The sequence below is a fragment of the Engystomops pustulosus genome, chromosome 7 (genome assembly GCF_040894005.1).
Source record: "Engystomops pustulosus chromosome 7, aEngPut4.maternal, whole genome shotgun sequence".
Lineage (NCBI taxonomy): Eukaryota > Metazoa > Chordata > Amphibia > Anura > Leptodactylidae > Engystomops > Engystomops pustulosus.
Window position 1 is genome coordinate 26,095,920 of NC_092417.1, and position 21,191 is coordinate 26,117,110.

At 41.4% G+C, this 21,191-nt stretch overlaps 2 protein-coding genes across 2 annotated transcripts; one reads left to right on the top strand and one right to left on the bottom strand.

Annotated features, from left to right (window-relative positions):
• Window positions 1-1,128: 1,128 nt before the first annotated feature.
• Window positions 1,129-7,640, top strand: LOC140070148 (olfactory receptor 12D1-like). Its single transcript, XM_072116483.1, has 2 exons — window positions 1,129-1,153; window positions 6,691-7,640. Exons 1-2 carry the CDS (start codon window positions 1,129-1,131, stop codon window positions 7,638-7,640), a joined length of 975 nt encoding a protein of 324 aa, XP_071972584.1.
• Window positions 7,641-14,303: 6,663 nt separating this feature from the next.
• On the bottom strand, window positions 14,304-15,236 carry LOC140070149 (olfactory receptor 12D1-like). The gene has a single exon (XM_072116484.1). The coding sequence runs from the start codon at window positions 15,234-15,236 to the stop codon at window positions 14,304-14,306; it is 933 nt and encodes a 310-aa protein (XP_071972585.1).
• Window positions 15,237-21,191: the final 5,955 nt, after the last annotated feature.

Sequence of the window (21,191 nt, forward strand, 5' to 3'; positions counted from 1 at the left end):
TTAGGTTAGTCTGACAACTTCTATTCTTAGTAAACCCATGCGGGCTGACACTTATTATACTATTTGATGTCACATACTCCAGTATATAGTCTTTTACTAACCCTTCATATATTTTCCCCACAAAGGAAGTTAAGCTTACAGGCCTGTAATTGCCTGGAGAAGTTCTAGAGCCCTTTTTAAATATTGGCACAACATTTGCCTTGCACCAGACACTTGGCACCACACCAGACATTACGGAATCCCTGAAGATTTTAGACAGTGGTACAGCAATAACAGAACTGAGTTCTTTATGAACTCTGGGTTGTAAGCCATCTGGTCCAGGAGCTTTGTACACACTGATTTAATGTAAAACCGTAAACTCTACAGAATCTCAAGGACACCTCACCGCGTCAATCTGACCTGAAAAAAGACAACATTCCTTTGTTGAAACTATTTTTGGCTTGTTTTTTCTTTCAATATAATCCACAGAAACATCTAATCATGTTATCATTATTATTATTCATTTATAGTGCCCCAATCATTCCATGGTGCTGTAAAAGTAAGAGGTTCACATACATTACATAAAGAAAAGCACAAATGCAAATACAAAATACATAACTACAGTGACCAGGAAACAAGTAGGAGGAGGACCATGCCCACGATAGCTCACAATCCATATGTTGTGTTTGTCCTTTTACCCATAGTCCATCTGTACATAAACATTCTTGGGCCATGGAAATGCGACCATGTGCTGGTCACATTTCATGGACTGAGCCCAGCAGTGGACAGGAACTCTTGTATCATATTAAAATATAGTGTGAGAAGACCGTGCCTGCAGGTCAGACGGCAATGCCACCACTGTAATGTATGGTATCTCTACAGAACCAAGAATATACCTGTGCAGCCGACCTTAGGTAGAGCCACTCTGAACACTCAGCGTTCATGTACCTATTAATATCAGATCAGGGCATAGGATTTGAACCCTAAGTATGTGGCTATTGCTGGTTCACTTTGTTTTGAAAGAGAAGAAAACCCTTTTAAAAATTATTATGAATAAAAATGTGGTAATACAATACAGAAGGATGACTCATATCTCTACTGTTGCAGTTCCTCCTATTCATCAAAGCTCATACAATTAGACCAAGTATCATGGAGAGTCTGCAGACAGCACAAAGTAAGGAGCAGGAATGTTGAGTCACTTAATTAACATTTGGGGATTATGATAAAGGAAGTAAAGGCACATGGGCAACTTATGTAAAAGAATGGCTGACCCCTTTAATGGGGTTGACGGTAGGGTTTTGAGTAGGTAAATAAAGTTAAATCTAAAAAGTAGAGTTTAAAGGGCATGGGGGGTTCAGAAAACAGAAGAAAGTGAACTTACAAGACTTTGGCACCTTGTCACCACATTGCTCTGGGAGTTCTGTTTTTTGGACCTGTGAACATCTAAAAGGTCTGTGGATCACACGGCCAACTTAAGGGGCCTACTCAGACCAGATGGCAACATAAGAAGCTACATGCCCTGGGAAATGGAAGTGACGTCTCCGGGTCCAAAAAGACCACTCACTGCCTAAACTTCTTTCTGAACTCAGGCTCAGGAACCCAGGAGCCCGAAAAGGGGGTTAGTTATGTTATTAAGTCTTCTCAAATCTTTCTTCACAGCTTCACATGGTCGATGATGGATATAGCAGATGTGGCTTAAAGGAGTTTTCTTATCTGGGCATTAACATTTAATTTAATTAATCTGCCATGTATACATTTCTTGAACTGTATGGCTTTTTTTAACCCCTTAACGACCTTTTTTAGTTTTTTCACTTCCATTTTTCACTCACCAACTTCAAAAATCTATAACTTTTTTATTTTTCCAAATAAAGAGCTGTGTTATGGCTTATTTTCTGCGTAACAAATTGCACTTCATAGTGACGGTATTTAATATTCTATGGTGTGTACTGGGAAGCGGGAAAACAATTCCAAATGTAGTGAAAATGGTGAAAAACCACATTTGTGACGTTTTCTTGTGGGCTTGGATTTTACAGCTTTCACTCTGCGTCCCAAATGACATGTCTACTTTATTCCTTGGGTCGGTACGATCATGTGGATACCAAATTTGTATAGGTTTTATAATGTTTTCATACATTTTAAAAAATTAAAACCTCCTGTACAAAATATTTATTTTTATTTTGCCATCTTCTGGGGCCAATAACTTTTTCATACTTTGGTGTACGGAGCTGTGGGTAGTGTCATTTTTTGCGAATTGTGATGGCGTTTTTATTACTATAATTTTTGGGACTGTGCAACCTTTTGATCACTTTTTATTAATTTTTTTATATTTTTCAAAATGGCAAAAAAATGCCATTTTCGACTTTGGACGCTATTTTCCGTTACGGGGTTAAACGTAGTGAAAAAACATTATCATATTTTGATAGATCGGGCATTTTCGGACACAGCGATACCTAATGTGTTTATGATCTTTACTGTTTATTTATTTTTATATCAGTTCTAGGGAAAGGGGGGTGATTTGAATTTTTAGGTTTTTTTATTATAATTTTTTTTAAAAAACTTTTTTTTATTTTTACTTTTACTATTTTTCAGACTCCCTAGGGTACTCTAACCCTAGGTAGTCTGATCGATCCTATCATATACTGCCATACTACAGTATGGCAGTATATGTGGATTTTACTCCCCATGCATTACAATGTGCAATTAGCACATTGTAATGCATGGCTTAAAACAAAGTAGCCTTGGGTATTCGGAACACCCGAGGTTACCATGGCAATGGATCGCCGCTCCCCGTGACGTCATCGGGGAGCAGCGATCCACAACAAGATGGCGGCGCCCATGCGGCGCCATCTCTTTGAAGCCGCCGGCAGCATTGCCGGCGGCGATCGAGGTGAGAACACCCACGATCGGTGCTAGCACCGATCACGGGTGTTACCGGTAAGCCTTTGCTGCCGCGAGCCCTCTCCATGCACCGGGACCCGGCGCGTATCGGGAAGGCGCGCGTCGGGAAGGGGTTAAAAAGATAATTTCCCATAAATGTAGTCATGTGGTCCCTTAGAAAAATTCATTGTCCTTGGATGCAACCACCACTTCTGGAGTGATTGCACAAAGAGACAAATAGTTTTTTCATTTGAAATGGCCGGGAGTTATTGCATGTCCCACAGCTGGTGGTCATGCTGGCATCAATAGTTCATGTCTGGCCACTTCTGCCAGAGTGCAGGGGTGGTCGTATCTAAGGGCAGCAATCTTGTTTCTAAGGGACCATATGACTACATTTATGGGAAGTTATCTTCACACAGGAACATTTTTTTTAATAACATGCAATTGAGTAAATGTTTATAAGTGGCAGATGAATCAAACTAAATGTAAATGCCCAGATGTGAATAACTGAGAAATTCTGTCTAAAGTGTAATTCAAAATATTGCTTGAAAATATTGATGCACAGGATTAAACAAAATAAATCTGTTAATAAATGTTAATAAATATACATCAGGGACTGCTTGAGTTGTAGACATCGCTATAATTAAACATTATTCCTAGAAGACAAGACAAATCACTTCTCAATTAATGTTACTTAACCTTATTCCCTTGGGAGTATCAGGCACTAGATAATCTCCCTGAAAGGAGTTAACTGCATAAAGTGCTGGGTTTCATGATGCTGCATTTAGTGTTTCCTTGGGCTCATATTCATAAAGGAAGAAGAAAATTGTGTTTTTAATTTGATTACATAAAAATTACTTTAAAAACAGTGATCCTACTGTTTGTTCTTATAAAAAAAGACCATTGAAAACCATGTTGCTATACCCCATAATACTATATCCTATGGTAAAGCTGGAATTTTTAAAGTCGATATTATTTAATATTTCCTTTGGTGAAAATTATTTGATATTTTAATATTTTATAGATTCACTATGTTTTCGCCCCGTGTGTTCTTGTACATCATATATCTCGTATATCAGTCATCATCTAAAGAAAATAGTTTTGAATCTTTGTGATATTTGCATAATGGACATGGTGGTCTCCAGTAACTTTCCCTACTGTTGCTTGCAAGTAATGAAAATTTGTGAAACTTCACTTTTTTCTTAACATAATTCCACTTCTTTTCAAGTCATTGATTTAGATACGAAACATCACAATTGCGGCCAATGGTTTTTTAATTTTCTTCCTCAACCACCTTACATTTTTTCAACTTTTGTATACTTTGCTGTGTGATCATATTTTTTATTTTTTTTTGTATTTTCAACAAAAACATACAAAAATATTACTATTTTAGTATATTTTTTGCTTATAGCTTATGGTTAGGTGAGCCTACAGATGATTTAACTTCACGGTAACATTCAGAGCTGATTTTTTTTTAACTTTAAAACTAAAATATTAAGGAGTTTTGTTCTCTTGTTACTTAAAAATTCTAATTACCTTTTCTGAGCAAGAATATATGTTGTGTTTACGTTCTTGGACTTCTTGTTATTTTTCGGGACACTGTTTAATGTGCCTCCCTATGAAAATGAAAATGTCTATTTCCACCATTAACTCAGGTACAATATTTTGTATACACAACTGTGAATCTAGGTTTTATATTTAGTATCCAAGAAACTCAACTTTACTCCTGCTCTCTGCAATGGTGGGGGCTCGAACAGCATCAGCAGCACTAGAAACTTGTTCATGAGCAGAATTGTATTCCATCTAAGGTCCTGGTTGCTATAGACAGAATACACCTAGTGACAGAGAATGGACTGCTGCAGCCCCCTGGTTGTGGACTATTCAGATATACAGGTGGTCCCCGACTTTCTCATGAAAGAAAATCCTCAAATATTATTCCACTACTGATATAAACACAATAAAGATAATTTTTAACCCTTTACTTCACAATTTTACTCAGTTTTATTGCGGTTTTAGCTCCTATTACTCAGTGATGGTCAGTGTAAGATCCCAGGGTATGGGCGCGGACTCTCTACGTGGACACGTTATAATCAATCTAGTTCTGTGAGATGACAATGTGGTTGGATTATCTGGGTACAGGTTTATATACACTTTCATTTACCTTCTCAAAATTGTACTAGTATATGACACATAGAAAGAGACATGAGACAGATCAGATATGTGATGATGAGATCTATTAGATGCCTATTACACACAATGACATAGTGAGCTCTTCTACATCTCTGCTATTCCACATCACACTAGATCTGCAGTGCCTTCCTACTGTGCCTCCCCAGATAAAGGACTTATCTGTGTGTAGTTTGTAGTGTGGAGTTTGCTGCCGGCAGGAACTCTGATTCTGTATATCAGTGAGTGAGCTCTGTCCTGGACTACATGGGGGGCGGGCTTAGAGTGCAGGGAGCAGAGAGAGAGAAAATCAGCTCCACAGCCATCACACAGAAATCCAGACCTGGAGTCAGAACTTACAGGGTTGTGTCTAGGGGCAACTGAAATTGTGTGCACCAGGACTGATAGATACAGGTTGGACTTATATCTGGGAAATGCTGTATTTTTGTTAACAACAGTGAATCAGAGAATGTGTTATTTTGTTAACCTGAGTACATTTAAGAATCTTGTCTTTGTAGGAATACCCCTTTAAGAACACACAATTTACAGATTGATATGACTACAAACATCCCTCTGGATTTGGGCTGGGTTTACAATTAATAAATAATTCAACTTAAGAACAAACCTACAGAATCTATATTTTACGTAACCCAGGGACTGCCTGTTTAATTTTTCTGAGAAAACATCAAAACATTTTTAAAGGATATCTACATCAGGTTAAATGATGGTAGACTAGTCCTATGTACAATATCCTGCGGAATCCTTCTTCTTAGAAGTTCTTTTATTATAACCCTGTATGCTGTAAATTCTTCAGTATTGGGGCACATGTATCATAAGTCTAGCTTTTTCTGTCTGTTTTTTTGGCTTTTCTGCTTGTCAGATGTATTTTAAAAATTTTTCTTTATTGATACATGTGGCGTTTCGTCTGTAGTGAATTTGCGACTTTTGAAAACAGACGTCTCCAAAAGTTGCCCGAGCTATTTTCAACGCCTGCTCAGCGGCAGCCATATATTTGTGCAAAAATGTGCAACTTTTTTGCCGCTTTTGTTTTAAAAAGATGCAACTTTCGCATCTGGATTAAGGCGATGACTCAGGGAACACTCCAGGAAACTAGACAATGACAAACTTTGAAAGGAGACCATTTTTGGCACAAAAAAAGTCACAAATGAACACAAGAACCATGAAAATTCTCAAAAATTAAAGAAAAACGCAAGCCATAAATTTAATACATGTGCCCCATAGAGTCATAAAAACTCAGTCTAGGGCCCTGTGCTTTATGTCACCAGAGCGCCTCTGATTACCTTGTCTTATAATTTTTTATTCCCCATTATTCTTCTAGTCTCGCCATTTCATAGCAGAGACAGTGATGACAGGGACCAGACAGGACTAGACGAGTGAGGGGAAGTATATAAATTATAAACCAAAGTTACTCTGGTGACGTAAGCCAGAGTGCCGGAGATTGGTTAGCATAATTTTCATAACTGTATATTTCCGAAACAACGGTGTACAGGGTTATAATAAAAATAAGTTCTAGGGAGATGGATTCTGCTGGTGCAAAGAATGTGCAAAGTCCATCAGAAATGCGGCACAAAGCCCTTAGTAAATGTGCCCCATAATGTCCTCAGCTTTGAAGGAAATGTTTATGACCATTCAATACTGTGCTTACAGATTCTAGATATACAAGGAATATTATAAACCAGACTTCACTTCAAGAATTCGTCCTGGTTGGCTTCACAGATATCAGAGAACTTCAGGTTGTCCTCTTTTGCCTATTTTTGATGTTTTTTCTCCTAAACGTTACTGGTAATATCTCTATTTTGTGGTTTGTGACTTTTGATTCCACTCTCCATACCCCAATGTATTTTTTCTTGGGGAACCTTTCTTTTTTTGATATTTCCTTTTCCTGTGTGGCTGTGCCAAAAATGCTCCATGACTTCTTATCTCAGCAGAAGACCATCTCATTTGGCGGCTGCATTACTCAGATGCATTTTTTTCACTTTCTGGGAAGTTCTGAAGTTACTTTGCTCACGATTATGTCTTATGACCGTCTGGTGGCCATTGGTAACCCCTTACGTTATTCAGTCATAATGAACAGACGGCTTTGTGTTGGCCTCGTTATTGGCTCTTACATCACAGGCTTTCTTCATTCTCTTTTGCATACCTTGCTTACAGCAAAGCTCCCGTTTTGTGGGCCTAACAAGGTCAACCATTTCTTCTGTGACATTAAACCTGTACTTATATTGGCCTGTGCAGATATTTCCCTCAATTTAAAACTTCTTACCATGGTAACTGGGTATCTGGCCACCACATCCTTTCTGCTAACAGTTTTTCCATATCTTTTAATCAGCAAGTTTCTTCTGAAAATGCAAACTCTTCAAGGTCGAAAACGTGCATTTTCTACCTGTAGCTCCCACCTCATGGTTGTCTTTCTCCTCTTTGGTACTGCCATGTTTACCTACTTGGGACCTTCATCACAAGATATTTTAGATCAGGACAGAGCAGCAGCTGTGCTATTCACAGTGGTCACACCTGCTCTAAATCCAGTGATATACACATTACGTAACCAAGACATGAAAAAGGTCATGAAGAAAGCTATAAAGAAGTGGATGAAAATTTGAAAAAATTAACCAGGAACTGTTTATTTTGATCCTCAATGGCTTGACTTAGATCATCATGCAAGGAGGTTCAGAGTTGGCCAAGTGTCATGGAAAAGACAAAAGCAGACAGCAAGTTTTATTACATTGTGCATAAAAAGTACTTTTGTAATGTGGCTCCAACTATGCTATTTACAGAATGAAAATTATGAAAAAGTTGAGCTCCAGAGTATTTTCTCTGTAATTGGAAATTATACCATACAGTGCAGTAGATACAGAATGAAATGGAGACACTGGACACAGTGGGGCAGATTTACTTACCCGGTCCTGTCGAGATCCAGTGGTGCGTTGTCTGTGGAGGATTCGGGTCTTCCGGGGATTCACTAAGGTAGTGCGCACGATGTCCACCAGGTGTTGCTACTGCGCTGAAGTCCGTTGGAGTTCACTGAAGTTCACCAAGCTACCCTGGGTGCAGGTAAGCGTGTGTCAAGCGACACTTTTTTTAAATACCGTGGTTTTTCTGAGTCGCGTGCATGCCGGCGCCGATGCGCCACAATCCGATCGCGTGCGGTAAAATAAGGGTAACCCGACTGAAAAACGTGATTCGGGCCCTTAGTAAATCACCCCCAATGGGGCACATTTACTTACAAGGTCACTCGAGTTCACTAAAAGTGCATTATCCATCTATAATGCTGCCTGCGCCAATTCACTAAAATCGTGTTCCCGATATCCTGCATGTGTCCCTTCCTGCACTGGTCCTACAGAGTTCACCATCTTTTTGTGGTGCATCTTTAACATAGGGTGTGCAACACAATTTGAATGATAAATACAACGCTCAGTCCGAATCAGCCGGGCCGACCGACGGCATGCCCCTAGTTTGTTTTGCATGGAAGCCAGCGCAACCGCTCCACAAAAGGGTCGCATGCAACACAATTGCACTTCCTCAATACCTGTGCGAGACGTTTTCACCATGAAGAAGGTGAACAGTCTGACAAAAGTGCGGCAAAAAGCGGCGCAAAACGCTTAATAAATGTGTCCCAATGTATTATTCTTCCTATAAAATTAAAAAACAAAAAGATTTTGGCATTATACTTTTTTTCTTGCTATAGCCCAAATAGTGTGCTACAAGGAACATTGTTACACCTAGAGTTAGATGAAAGCGAAGAAACAACTATTTGTTGGGTCATTAGGTCCAGAATATTAGATTTATATGTATTACAGGTATTTATTTAAAGTTAAAAAAGAAAATAAGTTGTCCACATACATGTATTTATGTCTGAATCTGCGAGAACAATACTACTCAGTAGTAGGGCCTTACTCCCAAGTGTAAAAAATATATAGAGGTCTTACTCGTATAAAAAGATAATGGGGGTCATTTACTAGGGGCCCGATTCATGTTTTTCCGGCGGGTTACGCAAATTTTTCCGTTTTGAGGCGTTTTTCCCTGAATTGCTTCGGGATTTTGACGCACGCGATTGGATTGTGTTGCATCGGCGCCGGCATGCACACGACGGAAATCTGGGGCATGGCCGTAAAAAAAACGACGGATTCGGAAAAACCGCCGCATTTAAAAAAAAAAAGTGTCGCTGGACACGTGCTTACCTTCACTCGGCCCGGCTTGGTGAACTCCAGTGCATTCAGCGCAGCAGCGACACCTGGTGGACGTCGGAGGAACTGCCTTGGTGAATCCCGGCAGAACCCGAATCCTCCGCAGAGAATGCGCCGCTGGATCGCGAATGGACCAGTCTCTCTTTCCTTCACAGTCACTTAACTCCTTCCCGCTCAGCGTCGATATATCGGAAGCTGAGCGCAGCGACTTAGCGCTCAGCATCCGATATTACGGACGCAGAGCCGATGCCAGTTCAGCTCAAGATGTGATCTGAAATGGCATTGGGAAACACGGGGTGCTGGCTGTAACTAATAACCGACACCCCAATGTAACACCCGCGGTCAGAGTGGGCTCACATAACAAAAAATATTCATGTATAACATGATTATTAGGCTATACAGTGAACACGAAAAAAAAGTAAAAAATCCAGTACAGAATTGATGCTTTTCTACTTCTACCCTCAAAAAAAAGTTCCTAAATTTTCAACAATCCCAAAATGGCAACACTGAAAAAAGCATCTCATCTCGCAAAAAATGCCGTCACATGGCCCCAATAACGCAAAAGCTAAAATTGTATAGCCTACAAAAGGGGCCAATAAGAAGCTAAAATCCTGACAGCTGCATGGTGCTCCTTCCCTTCTGCGCCTCGCTGTGCCCCGATAAAACAAGAAACTACCACATGTTGGGGGTCTCTGTACTTGGGAGAAATTATAGAACAAATTTTATGGTGGTTTTTTTTTAATCTTTTGTAAATGTGTAAATTTTAGGGCTCAATGAATGTATAACCGGAACAATTTGACCATTCTAAATTTCACCTCCATTTTGGTTCAATTGCTATGAAGATCGCAAGGGGTTAACAATCTTCATAAAAGCTATTTCTGATAGTTTGAGGGGTGCAGATTTGATAATGGGTTGATTATATAGGAGGTTTTGATGTTAAATATGTAAAATTTCATTCAAAACTGTATTTATCCCCAAAATAGTCAATTCTGAAAATCCGGAAAAGCGATATTCGATTTATAAGCCGCGTGACATCAAAATAAATTATCCAGATATTTCAATAATTATGAAAATGTAAAGTAGACATATGGGAAATGTTATTCAGCAATTTATTTAGGTGGTAAATCTATCTGCCTGAAAACGCAACGATTTCGAATTTCGAAAATTGCAAATTTTTCAAAAAAATTCAACATTTTTTCTTTTTTTGGTAAATAAACGCAAAACTTATCAGCCAAAATTTACCACTAAAATGAAGTACAACTTGTGGGGAAAAACATTCTCAGAATCACTTTGATAAGTAACAGTGTTCAAAAGTTAAAAACATATAAAGCGACGCATGTCAGAATCCAAAAAATGGGGCTGAGCCTTAAGCTACAAAATGGCTGCATCCTTAAGGGGTTAAAGATGTTAACAACTTCTTAACAACAGACTCCCAGCAATCACTTTAATAATAATATAATAATAATCTTTATTTATATAGCGCCATCAAATTCCGTAGCGCTTTACAAATCATAGGGGACATATACAACTATATTACATTACAAAGAACAAACAGTCATATGGAACAATAGGAGTGAGGGCCCTGCTCACTATATACAGCTTCCCAGCAACCACTATATACAGCTACCCCAGCAACCATTATATACAGCTCCCCCAGAAACCACTATATACAGTGCCCAATATTCACCATATACAGCCTCCCAGCATTCACTATATACAGCTCCATCAGTAATCACTGTATACAGCCCCCAGTAATGAATATAAACAGCCCACCAGTAATCACTGTATACCGACCCTCAGCAATAACTATATAGAGCTCCCCAGTAATTACTTAGTATAGCCCCCTAGCAATAACTATATACAGTCCCCTATAGTAATTATCTACAGCCTCCCTATAATAACTATATACAGTACCCCTATAACTATATATAGGTCCCTATAATAACTACATAAAGCTTCCTATTATAACTATATACAGCCCCTATAATAACTACAGTCCCCCTATAACTATATATAATAACAGAGAAAGATGACGGCACTCACCGGTTCCAAAAGTAGGAATAGCGTCCTTTATTGATGAATAAGCTTGCAGGGGGGTAAATAAGCAAACTCCGGCAATGGGGCCGTTTTGCACGCTGTGACGCTTTCTCAAGCCGCCCTATAACTATATAGTCCCCTATAATAACTATATACAGCCTCCGTATAACTATATACAGTCCCCTATAATAACTATATACAGCCTCCCTATAACAATATGCAGTCTCCCTATAATAACCATAGACAGTCCCTCCCTATAATAACTATATACAACTTCCCCACAATAACTAACTATATACAGACTCCTATTATAATTATATACACCCCTCCATAATAACTATATACAATTCACCTATAATAACTATATACAGTCAGTCCTAAAATAATAAAATTGTACTCAACTTCCATCATTCCCCCGATGCGCACCGTCCTCCTTCCCTTCCCTCGCGGTGTCAGGATAATGGATATCAGAGGTGTTCCAAGGTGGCGGCGCTGTGACGTCACATGCTGCGCCTCCATCCATATTTGTATACCTCCGATCATCTATGGCAGGGCAGGGAACTTTTTGTTCCCTCACTCTGCCCTAGACTGAAGTCGGGGCACATCTGCTGGATACGGCCTGGTGAGCCCGGACCCAAATACACTGTGAATCCCCCATATTTGGTAGGGGCCCCTTTAAGGGCAAAGTGGTGGGGGCCATGGAGTGCACGCCCTGTGCACTCCTCCTATAATCCGGCCCTGTCAGCAGTGTTATAACACAATACTACTCAGTTGTAGGGCCCTACTCCCAATTGTAAAAAAAAATATATAGTGGTCTTACTGTTGACTTCACAGTCAATTAAAAGATAAAGGATTGTAAACCAAGCACTCTAACACACTGGTCTGGGCCTCCTCTGCAAGGATCCATTCTTTATCCTCTCCTCATTCCCTGGTTTTTACACAAGAAGGATTTTAAAATGATGCAAATGAGCCTTAAGGGCTCTGGGTTCCATATGTTTTAATGGAGCCTGGAGCCCCTAAGGCTCATTTTTATCATTTTTAAATCCTTTTATTCTAACAAGGACTTTTAGTGAAAAGTCGATTCTGTCAGAAGTATCAGACACCTGTTTGTCAGTGTGCTTGGTTTATAATGCTTGATCTTGGTGCTAGATGTCCTTTAAGTCTGGTATACTAATCAGTATGCACTGTAATCACAAACTGGATGTGTATACAATGGAGGTGGTCAATTGGCATGGTGGGTCGATGGCCAACTGCCTCAGGGACGCTGGAGTAGTGGCTAGTCCTCATAGCCCTCTATGTCCCGCATTTCTTCTGTTCCCCTCTCACAGCATTCTGACTTGATCAGTGTGTATGTGCCCATTAGTCGCTTCTGAGTATATTATTCCATATTTGCAGTAAGTTGTATACAGAAAACATAGTTGATAGATGTAACTGACAAGTAAAGCTTTTATAAATGTTTTTAAAATGTTAATAACGATAGGTTATTGATACAGAGTATGGAAATTTGGACCTCACATAAAGTGGCTGATGTGTTTTGAGTCACTGTTGCCAAACATGATTGTTTATAGTGTCCTCCATGCTGATGCAATTTTATACCTGATGCAGGTAATATTAAAGTTGTGGTCCAGATTTAAACTTTCAGGTGATAAAAACTCTAAGTGAGCACAAATGTTTTAAAATTTATTAAGCAACTTTTGACCAAAAGGATTATAAAACGTTGGCTTTATAATATTGGCCAAAATTTTAAGGCCCTCAAGGATAAGCTAAACAAATAGGCAACGGAATGGCATGAGATTTAAATGTTGTTTAATGTAAAATGTAAACAATAAGGGCTAAAAGTAAATGGTAAATACAAAATACAATTAAAGGAGTAAGGGTTAACATTTTCTTAATTCTTAATTCGCAATTAATTCGCAATATTTCTGCCGCACAGCACCTATTGCTGTGCAGGACGCTGGACGTGATGACTTCACGCCACCAGCATCCCTGGTGCTGCACAGTAGATGCTGTGCTGAAGATGGAGCAGAAGAGCGGCGAGCCCCAGAAGGGCATGCAGCCCTTGAGGTAAGTTAGCGTTTATTTTTTTTTCCTGGCCACTAATAATGTGTATTTAGTTAGTTAATGGAGCCTGGGGGGTGTATATTAATTAATGAATGGATCCCGGGGGGTATATATTAATTAATGGAGCCTAAAGGGGGTGTATATTAATTAATGAATGGAGCCTGGGGGTATATATTAATGAATGGAGCCTGAGGGGTGTATACTAATGAATGGATCCTGGGGGGTCGTATATTAATTAATGAATGGAGCCTGGGGGGTATATATTAATGAATGGATCCTAGGGGGTGTATATTAATTAATTAATGGAGCCTGGGGGGTATATATTAATTAATTCATGGAGCCTGGGGGATATATATCAATGAATGGAGCCTGGGGGATATATATTAATTAATTAACAGAGCCTGGGGGGGGGTATATATTGATTAATGGACCCTGGGGGGGTATATATTAATTAATGGAGCCTGGCGGGGTATATATTGATTAATGGAGCCTGGCGGGGTATATATTGATTAATGGACCCTGGGGGGGTATATATTAATTAATGGAGCCTGGAGGGTGTATATTAATTAATAAATAAAGCCTGGGGTGCTGTGTAATGAAGCAGTGTGTGTGGGGGGGGTGTTAGCTGTATATTAATATTTGTATCTTAAGATTCTGCGTTTTTAATGCCACCACATTTCACTGCAAAGGGGCCCACTGAGGCTCTGTCACCCAGGGGCCCACTGAAACCTGGAGCCGGCCCTGGGTGGTAGAAAAGACTTTATACTTTATGTAAATTAACCTAAATGGCTCCAGAGGTTGTTAGATACATACATATCCCCGCTCCACTTCTAACCTCCTTCTACGTCTTTCTCCTCCCCCTCCTGACGACGTCAGAAGGCTGGAGTATAAAATCTGTTTTTTCCAGTAATTAGCCGGCGATCATCAACAAAGTCAGGTTTGATAAAAAATTAATTCCACTAAGTAAAATGTAAAACAACTTCAAAAAGGTAATTTGTGAACAATTTTGCTCATGGCTTCCTTCATATCTTTGTTCCGTAGTGTATATATGATAGGATTTAGTGCTGGAGTTATAACAGTGAACAAAACAGCCGCTGCTCGATCTTGATCTAAGGAATCTTGTGTAGATGGCCGCGAATATGTAAATATAGCTGTTCCATATAGCAAAAAGACAACAGTAAGATGAGCGCTACAAGTGGAGAAGGCACGTTTCCGGCCTTCGGTGGTGCGTATTTTCAACAGAAATTTGCTAATAAATACATATGACAGAAGAGTTAGTAGTAAAGTTGTTGTAGCCAATGTTCCTGTGACCCTTGTGAGAAGTTTCAGATTGAGAGAGGTATCGGCACAGGCCAACTTTAGCACTGGTTTAATATCACAGAAAAAATGTGTCACCAAATTTGGTCCACAAAATGGAAGCCTTGCTACCATCACTGTGTGTAACAGGGAATGGAAATATCCAGTAATCCATGAGCTGAAGGACAAACACAGACAAACTCTAGTATTCATGATTACCGAATAGCGCAATGGTTTACCAATGGCAACATATCGATCATATGACATTGCAGTTAGAAGCATGACTTCTGTGCTTCCTAAAAAATGGAAGAAATGCATCTGGGTAATACAGCCAGCAAATGAAATGCTCTTTTCCCATGTCAAGAAATCACTAAGCATCTTTGGAACGGCAACGGAAGAATAGCAGATGTCTAGAAATGATAAATTCCACAAAAAGAAATACATGGGAGTGTGGAGGCTTCTATCTATGACGGTGACCACCATGATGGAGAGGTTTCCTATTATGTTGATTATGTAAAATATCAAAAAGCATATAAACAGAGTGACTTGTAGTTGTGCTATTTGTGTCAGACCCAGTAAAACAAATTCAGAGATGTAAGTGTAATTCTTCACGTCCATTACAGTATTAATGTTGAATAATACTTGTTCAAGAAGAGGCCAATGAAATTTCTATAACATATCCGGGTTCTAAACACAAAAGCAAAAAATCTTTAATCTTTATGGCAAATAAATAATACATTTTATTTATTGAACCTAATTTTTCCCTTTTTTATCACACTGATATTGTATGGAGAGAGAAAGCTACAATCTAAGTCACATTCCGTGAAGAGACACCTGTATTTTGGAGATGCACCTAATTCCGAGATATTCACCAAGCTGCCAGTCTAAATCAAGCTCTACCATAAGGACTGCAGTTTATGTGTTCTCCAAACTGGCAGTTATGGAGAACCTCTACCCACACATTGCTGAGTTTTCGGATGGTTTAATCACCACCTGAAACCAAGTTGTATTTAAGGCAAAAGGAACAGGAACAGGTCATAAACAGTAGATGTAATAAAATTCAAAAATAACCAAAATATTATTAGTGAAGATTCTTTAAACATGTGGTCACTTAGGTCAAGTGTGAGGAGGTCATTTATGCATTAGTGGCTACACAATTCCTCTATAGCAGTGGTGGCGAACCTATGGCACGGGTGCCAGAGAAGGCACTCAGAGCCCTTTCAATGGGCACCCAGGCCTTCACACCAACACAGAGTTTGCAAGCTAAGACTCAAGGTTTTCTCCTGTGGTCCAATACAGCCCAGGAGCCGAGCTCAGCGCTATTTTAAAGCAACATCCTTGGCTGCCAGGACTACAAGAGGAGCGAGAAGTTGTGGATAGAGATGGTTTGTCTTTGGAGCTTCTGCTCTGAGCCCTCTGATTCTTCCTCTTAAGGGGACACTGGAGGGAAGCTACAATCCAAATTTCTCTATCTTTCTATTGTATTGTTGAACTCAGGATGCCAATAAGATTAAAACCTGTGATACAGCAGGGATCAATAAGTTACTGCTCAAATTGTCATTTTGGCACTTTGCAACATATAAGTGGGTTTCGGTTGTAGCTTCGGCACTCTGTCTCCAAAAGGTTCGCCACCACTGCTCTATAGGGCCTGCTCATTGCAATTATGTTTTAAAGTGGATGATGTGACCACCTTGGCCTTTTATCAATGTCCTCAAACAATAAATACGACCACTAGAAACCTAGTCTGTGTTGAGACAACTATGAGTTATGGCTGTGGCAATCTGTGGCAGCACCTAACACCTAACCATACCTAACACCTATGAGCAACTCTAAACAATTTCCACCAGCCAGGATAGGTGTTCAGACGTGCTTGGAGTTGTTAGTTGCTGCCAAAGATTATAGTTAGTTACTAGTTTTGCTATACATTCTTATTGTCTTGGAAAAATAAATGACTGAAAATAGAATTAAAAAAAAATGTTATATTGTGACTCTCTGTTGTGCAATCCCCACAATATTTTAAAGAAGTAACAAGAGATAGAGACAATTCTCAGAATATGCATTTTCTTCCAGTCTGCTTACCAACACTTATGTGTCAACTGTTAGACTTTCATTTTATGTTCAGTTCTTAAATTTCTTTCAGGAAATGTGTCAGGCAACGTTGCAATATTTTGTGCTGTATAATATGAAAATTATGACTTTAAATACTGTTGGATATCTCAAGAGGGACCTATACAATGCACTGCGGAGTTGAAATTATTTGTATTGGGGTATTACATCATTCTGTATGTAAGTAACTAATAAACGGATATTCTTTGTTAATGCAGGGGTTGTGTTCTATTGGAAAATGCTACAGATTTTTCTCACCTTATCAAATACTGTGCCATACATCTGATATTGTACTGGTACCGAGCCTAGTGATGGTTGACCATAACAGCATTATGCTGTGAAAGTTAATCATTACTAAGTAGAGAATTATGACCACTTTAAACTGAAGTTTGAGGTACATGGGGTACCAAGATATAAAGTCAATAAAACAAAAATTAACAAAACAACTTTATACTATAAATGAGCTATACCGGGGCTCTGGAGCCAATAGAGTACAGTCACTGCAATGTAGCTATTAGAATAGAGATACCAAAATGCCTTTATTTAGTGACTCTGATCGCTTCAATCCCTATCAATTAACAACAGAATAACACAATCAGGAACAAAGGCAGCAGAGTATTTCAGGCAAGACATGAGGTACTTTGACCCTTAGGAAGAGGACAGAATCCAAAAAATACCCACAGGGCACATGCACAATCCTGTTACATCACAGGAAGTGATGTTTCCTGCAGAAACCAGAGTAGAGCAGAGTCTACAGAAACACTGGAATGGACTCCAGAAAACACCACTATCACACGCAGGAAATCCAGGATTTGCAATGTGCAAGGAGTGTGATACAAGTGCTTCATGCATTGTTCCAAAGGATCAATGCTCTTTATGTTAAACTGGACATATCACTCTTATTATGTCAAGATCGGAGGTAGTGGATTCTCTGTACCACCACAGAAGATGACGTAAGCTGCCGCCTGGGAACGAGTACTAAGTGGTACGTGGTTTTTATCAGAGTCCGCTGCAAAGTACTTTGGACCTGTTGCGCCGTGATGCCACCAGCTCGTTCCACAGGCGTGAATTTGTCCGTGGTGGAGGCAAAGGCATAGTACAGAAACATAAGGCAAACTCGTGGTCGGGGACAGGCAGGTGGTCAAGACAGGCAGCACAGGATCAGAGTTGAGGACGTAGTGGTTGGTCGAGAGAGGCAGCACAGAATCAGAGTCAGGAATGGAATCAAGGTCACAATGGGAAATCAGGATAATCGCAGAGGGCTTGGAATAAAGATTTCTCTTGGCATGGAAGCATAAATATCCGGCAGGGAACATGGGAAGGGGCTGAAATTTATTAGGGCAGGCAGCTGGCCAGTGCCAATTAGCGGCACGCGCTGGAGCGCAGACTTTACGGGGATCGCCGCTGGAGCCGGGGCAGGAGAGTTCAGAATCTGGGGCACTCGGAGGTACACTGGTGCGCCTGCAATCCGGGATATATGTTGCAGGGGCTCCCATGACAGTACCTCCCTTTTTTTGGACTAGAGAAACCTTTGCAGAAGAGCACGATCTAGGATGTTGTCCTTGGGTTCCGAAGACCTCTCCTCCAGCCCGAACCCCTTCCAGTCAACAAGAAAGAACCACGTCCCTCTGACTGATTTCATACCCAGGACCTCTTTCACCTCATAGACATCAGTGGAATGCTCTTCAGGTACTTGCCGGGAGAAGTGGTTCAGGATGACTGGCTTCAGAAGGGAGACGTGGAAGGAATTCGGGATGCACATGGTGGGAGGAAGGCGGAGCTTATAGGTCATGGGATTGATGCGCTTCGGCACCTCAAATGGACCCAGATAGCGAGGACCAAGCTTGTAGCTGGGAACCTTCAGCCGGACGTATCTTGAAGACTGGAGAAAAGACCGTAGGAGGCCTGCGTCTATTGTCAGCCTGGGTCTTGGTGCGGGCAGAGGCCTGAAATAACTACTGCCGTGTTTGCTCCCAGATGGACTTGAGATCTTGAACCAAATCCTCCAAGGCAGGAACATCAGAGGGCGCAGAGGAAGAGGTGGGCATGGATGTCGCCCAAAGACAACAAAATGTGGAGTGGAGCTGGCAGATTAAGAGCCCGGAGAGTTGTAAGAAAACTCCACCCATGGCAGCAGGTTGGACCAGTCGTGATGTCAAGCAGAGACATAATGATGGATATAGCATCCCAGGGTCTGATTAACCCTCTCAACTTGTTCATTTGACTGTGGATGGTACACAGATGAGAAGTCCAGTTTAACATGTAGTTTACCATGCAGAGAGCACCAGAAATGGGAAAAAACTGGACCCCATGGTCCGAGACAATGTGCAGGGGAAGTCCATGAAGCCGAAAGATGTGCAGAAAGAACAGGCTTGCAAGTCATGGAGTCGATGGCAGACCTGGCAGAGGAACAAAGTGGGACATCTTAGAGAAATGATCTGTTACTGTCACACACTGGGGAGAGTCTGTGGGAGAGTCTCTTGGGGCAAGAGTCAGCGAACTCCCTAGACCACTGCGGGGATGATGGTACTAGCCGCAACCCAGGAACGGAGTCCAAGTTGACCCCTGGTCTTCGCCAGAGCCCGCTGCAAAGCAGGATGGACGCTGGGATCCACCAGGTCGCTCCATAGGTGAGACTAGGCCCACGGTGGCAGCCAAGGTAGAGACACAGGGATGGCAGGACATTGGGATGGCAGGACATCAGGATGGCAGGACCTCGGGATGTCATGAGATCGGGAAGGCAGGACCTTGGGAAGGACCTCAGGATGGAATGACCCCAGGAACCAGAAACGCCACAGAAACACCACAGGATTACAGGAACACCACAGGAACATTGGAATGCCACAGGAACACAGGAACCCCACAGAAACACGGGAATGCCACAGGAATAAGGAAACACGGAGGCGTCTGGAAATGCACAGGAAACACAGAAGGCTTTATCTTCAGTGGAAAGACTTGAAGATCTGGCAGGGGATGCTGTGCGCCAGCAGATTACGTAGCAGAGCCAGGAATGCCAGCACCAATTAGGTGGACGCTTGCCCTTTAAATTCCGAAGAGTTGACGGGCACACATCCTAACAGCGGGAGCACGTGGCCCAGACAAGACAGGCGTGCGGCCTGGCCGAAGACCATAGCCTGGAACCCGGAGAGATAAGTACAGACCCGGGGGAGCAGGGACAGCGGCAGCAGGCACAGATGAACCTGTGATCCATACCGAGGATCGCTGGTGCAAGCGTGACAGTTACCATCCAGAGAAATGTAAAAATGTCCATGGCTATGTGACTCCACGGTTAACTGGGTATCAGTAACGGGAGTAGCAGACCTGCGGGCTTGAGGCGTGAACCAGGAACCCACTAAATCTAAAACGTCCTTGACCAGATCAGGCCACCAGTAGTTATTATGCGATATGAGGGCTACAGATCTCTCACACATGGAGCCCAGCCACACCAGGGTGCCGAGTTAGTGTCCTCTTCTGAAAAGCAGGTCGGACATAGATCTTGCCAGGAGGGAGCTGCCGTAAATCCACAGGAGCCACAGGAAACAGTCGTTGCAGTGGAATGATATGACGAGGAGCCGATTCTTCCCCAATAACCTCAGAGGCTCGAAAGAAGGCATCGGCTTTGATGTTCTTCTCTGCTGGACGGAAGTGAATCAGGAATTTGCATCACAAGAAGAAGAGACCAGCGAGCCTGACAAGGATTGAGACGCTGAGCAGTCAGGAGATACAGGAGATTCCTGTGGTCAGTGTAGATATAAATCGGATGATGAGCTCCTTCCAGAAGATAGTGCAGTTCCTCCAAAGCAAGCTTTATGGCCGGAAGATCCCAATCACCAATGGAATAATTCCTCTCTGCAGCCGAGAAGGTCCTTGAGAAGAAGCTGCAGGTGAATGTTCGACCTTTGGGCCCTTTCTGGGTGAGAATGGCCCCAGCCCCATGGATGGGGCGTTAACCTTCAACTGAAAATGCTTCTCCTTATCAGGCTGAGTGGGAACAGGCCCAGAGGCAAAGGCAGTTTGGTGAAGGCTTCTTCAGCTACTGGTGGCCGGAGTCTCGGATTGGCATTCTTCTTAGTCAGCGCCACAATGGGAGATACTGGAGAGGAGAAATGTAGAATAAATTGCCAGTAATAGTTGGCAAAGCCCAGAAATCTCTGTATGGCACGTAGTCCCACTGAGCGGGGCCACTCGCAGGGTCAGGGTCCATCTGTAGTTCCTTGTCGGAAATGATGTATTCCAGGAACTGAAGAATACTCTGATGAAATTGGCATTTCTCAAGCTTGGCCCTTAGGCACCTGAAAACTTGCCGGACGTGGATCAGATGAAACTGTAGGTCAGGAGAAAACACCAGAATATCTACTAAGTAGACAACGAGACAGATGTAGAGCAAGTCTCTGAAGTTATCGTTGATGAATTCTTGGAACACTGCTGGGGCATTGCAGAGTCCAATGGGCATTACCAAATACTCAA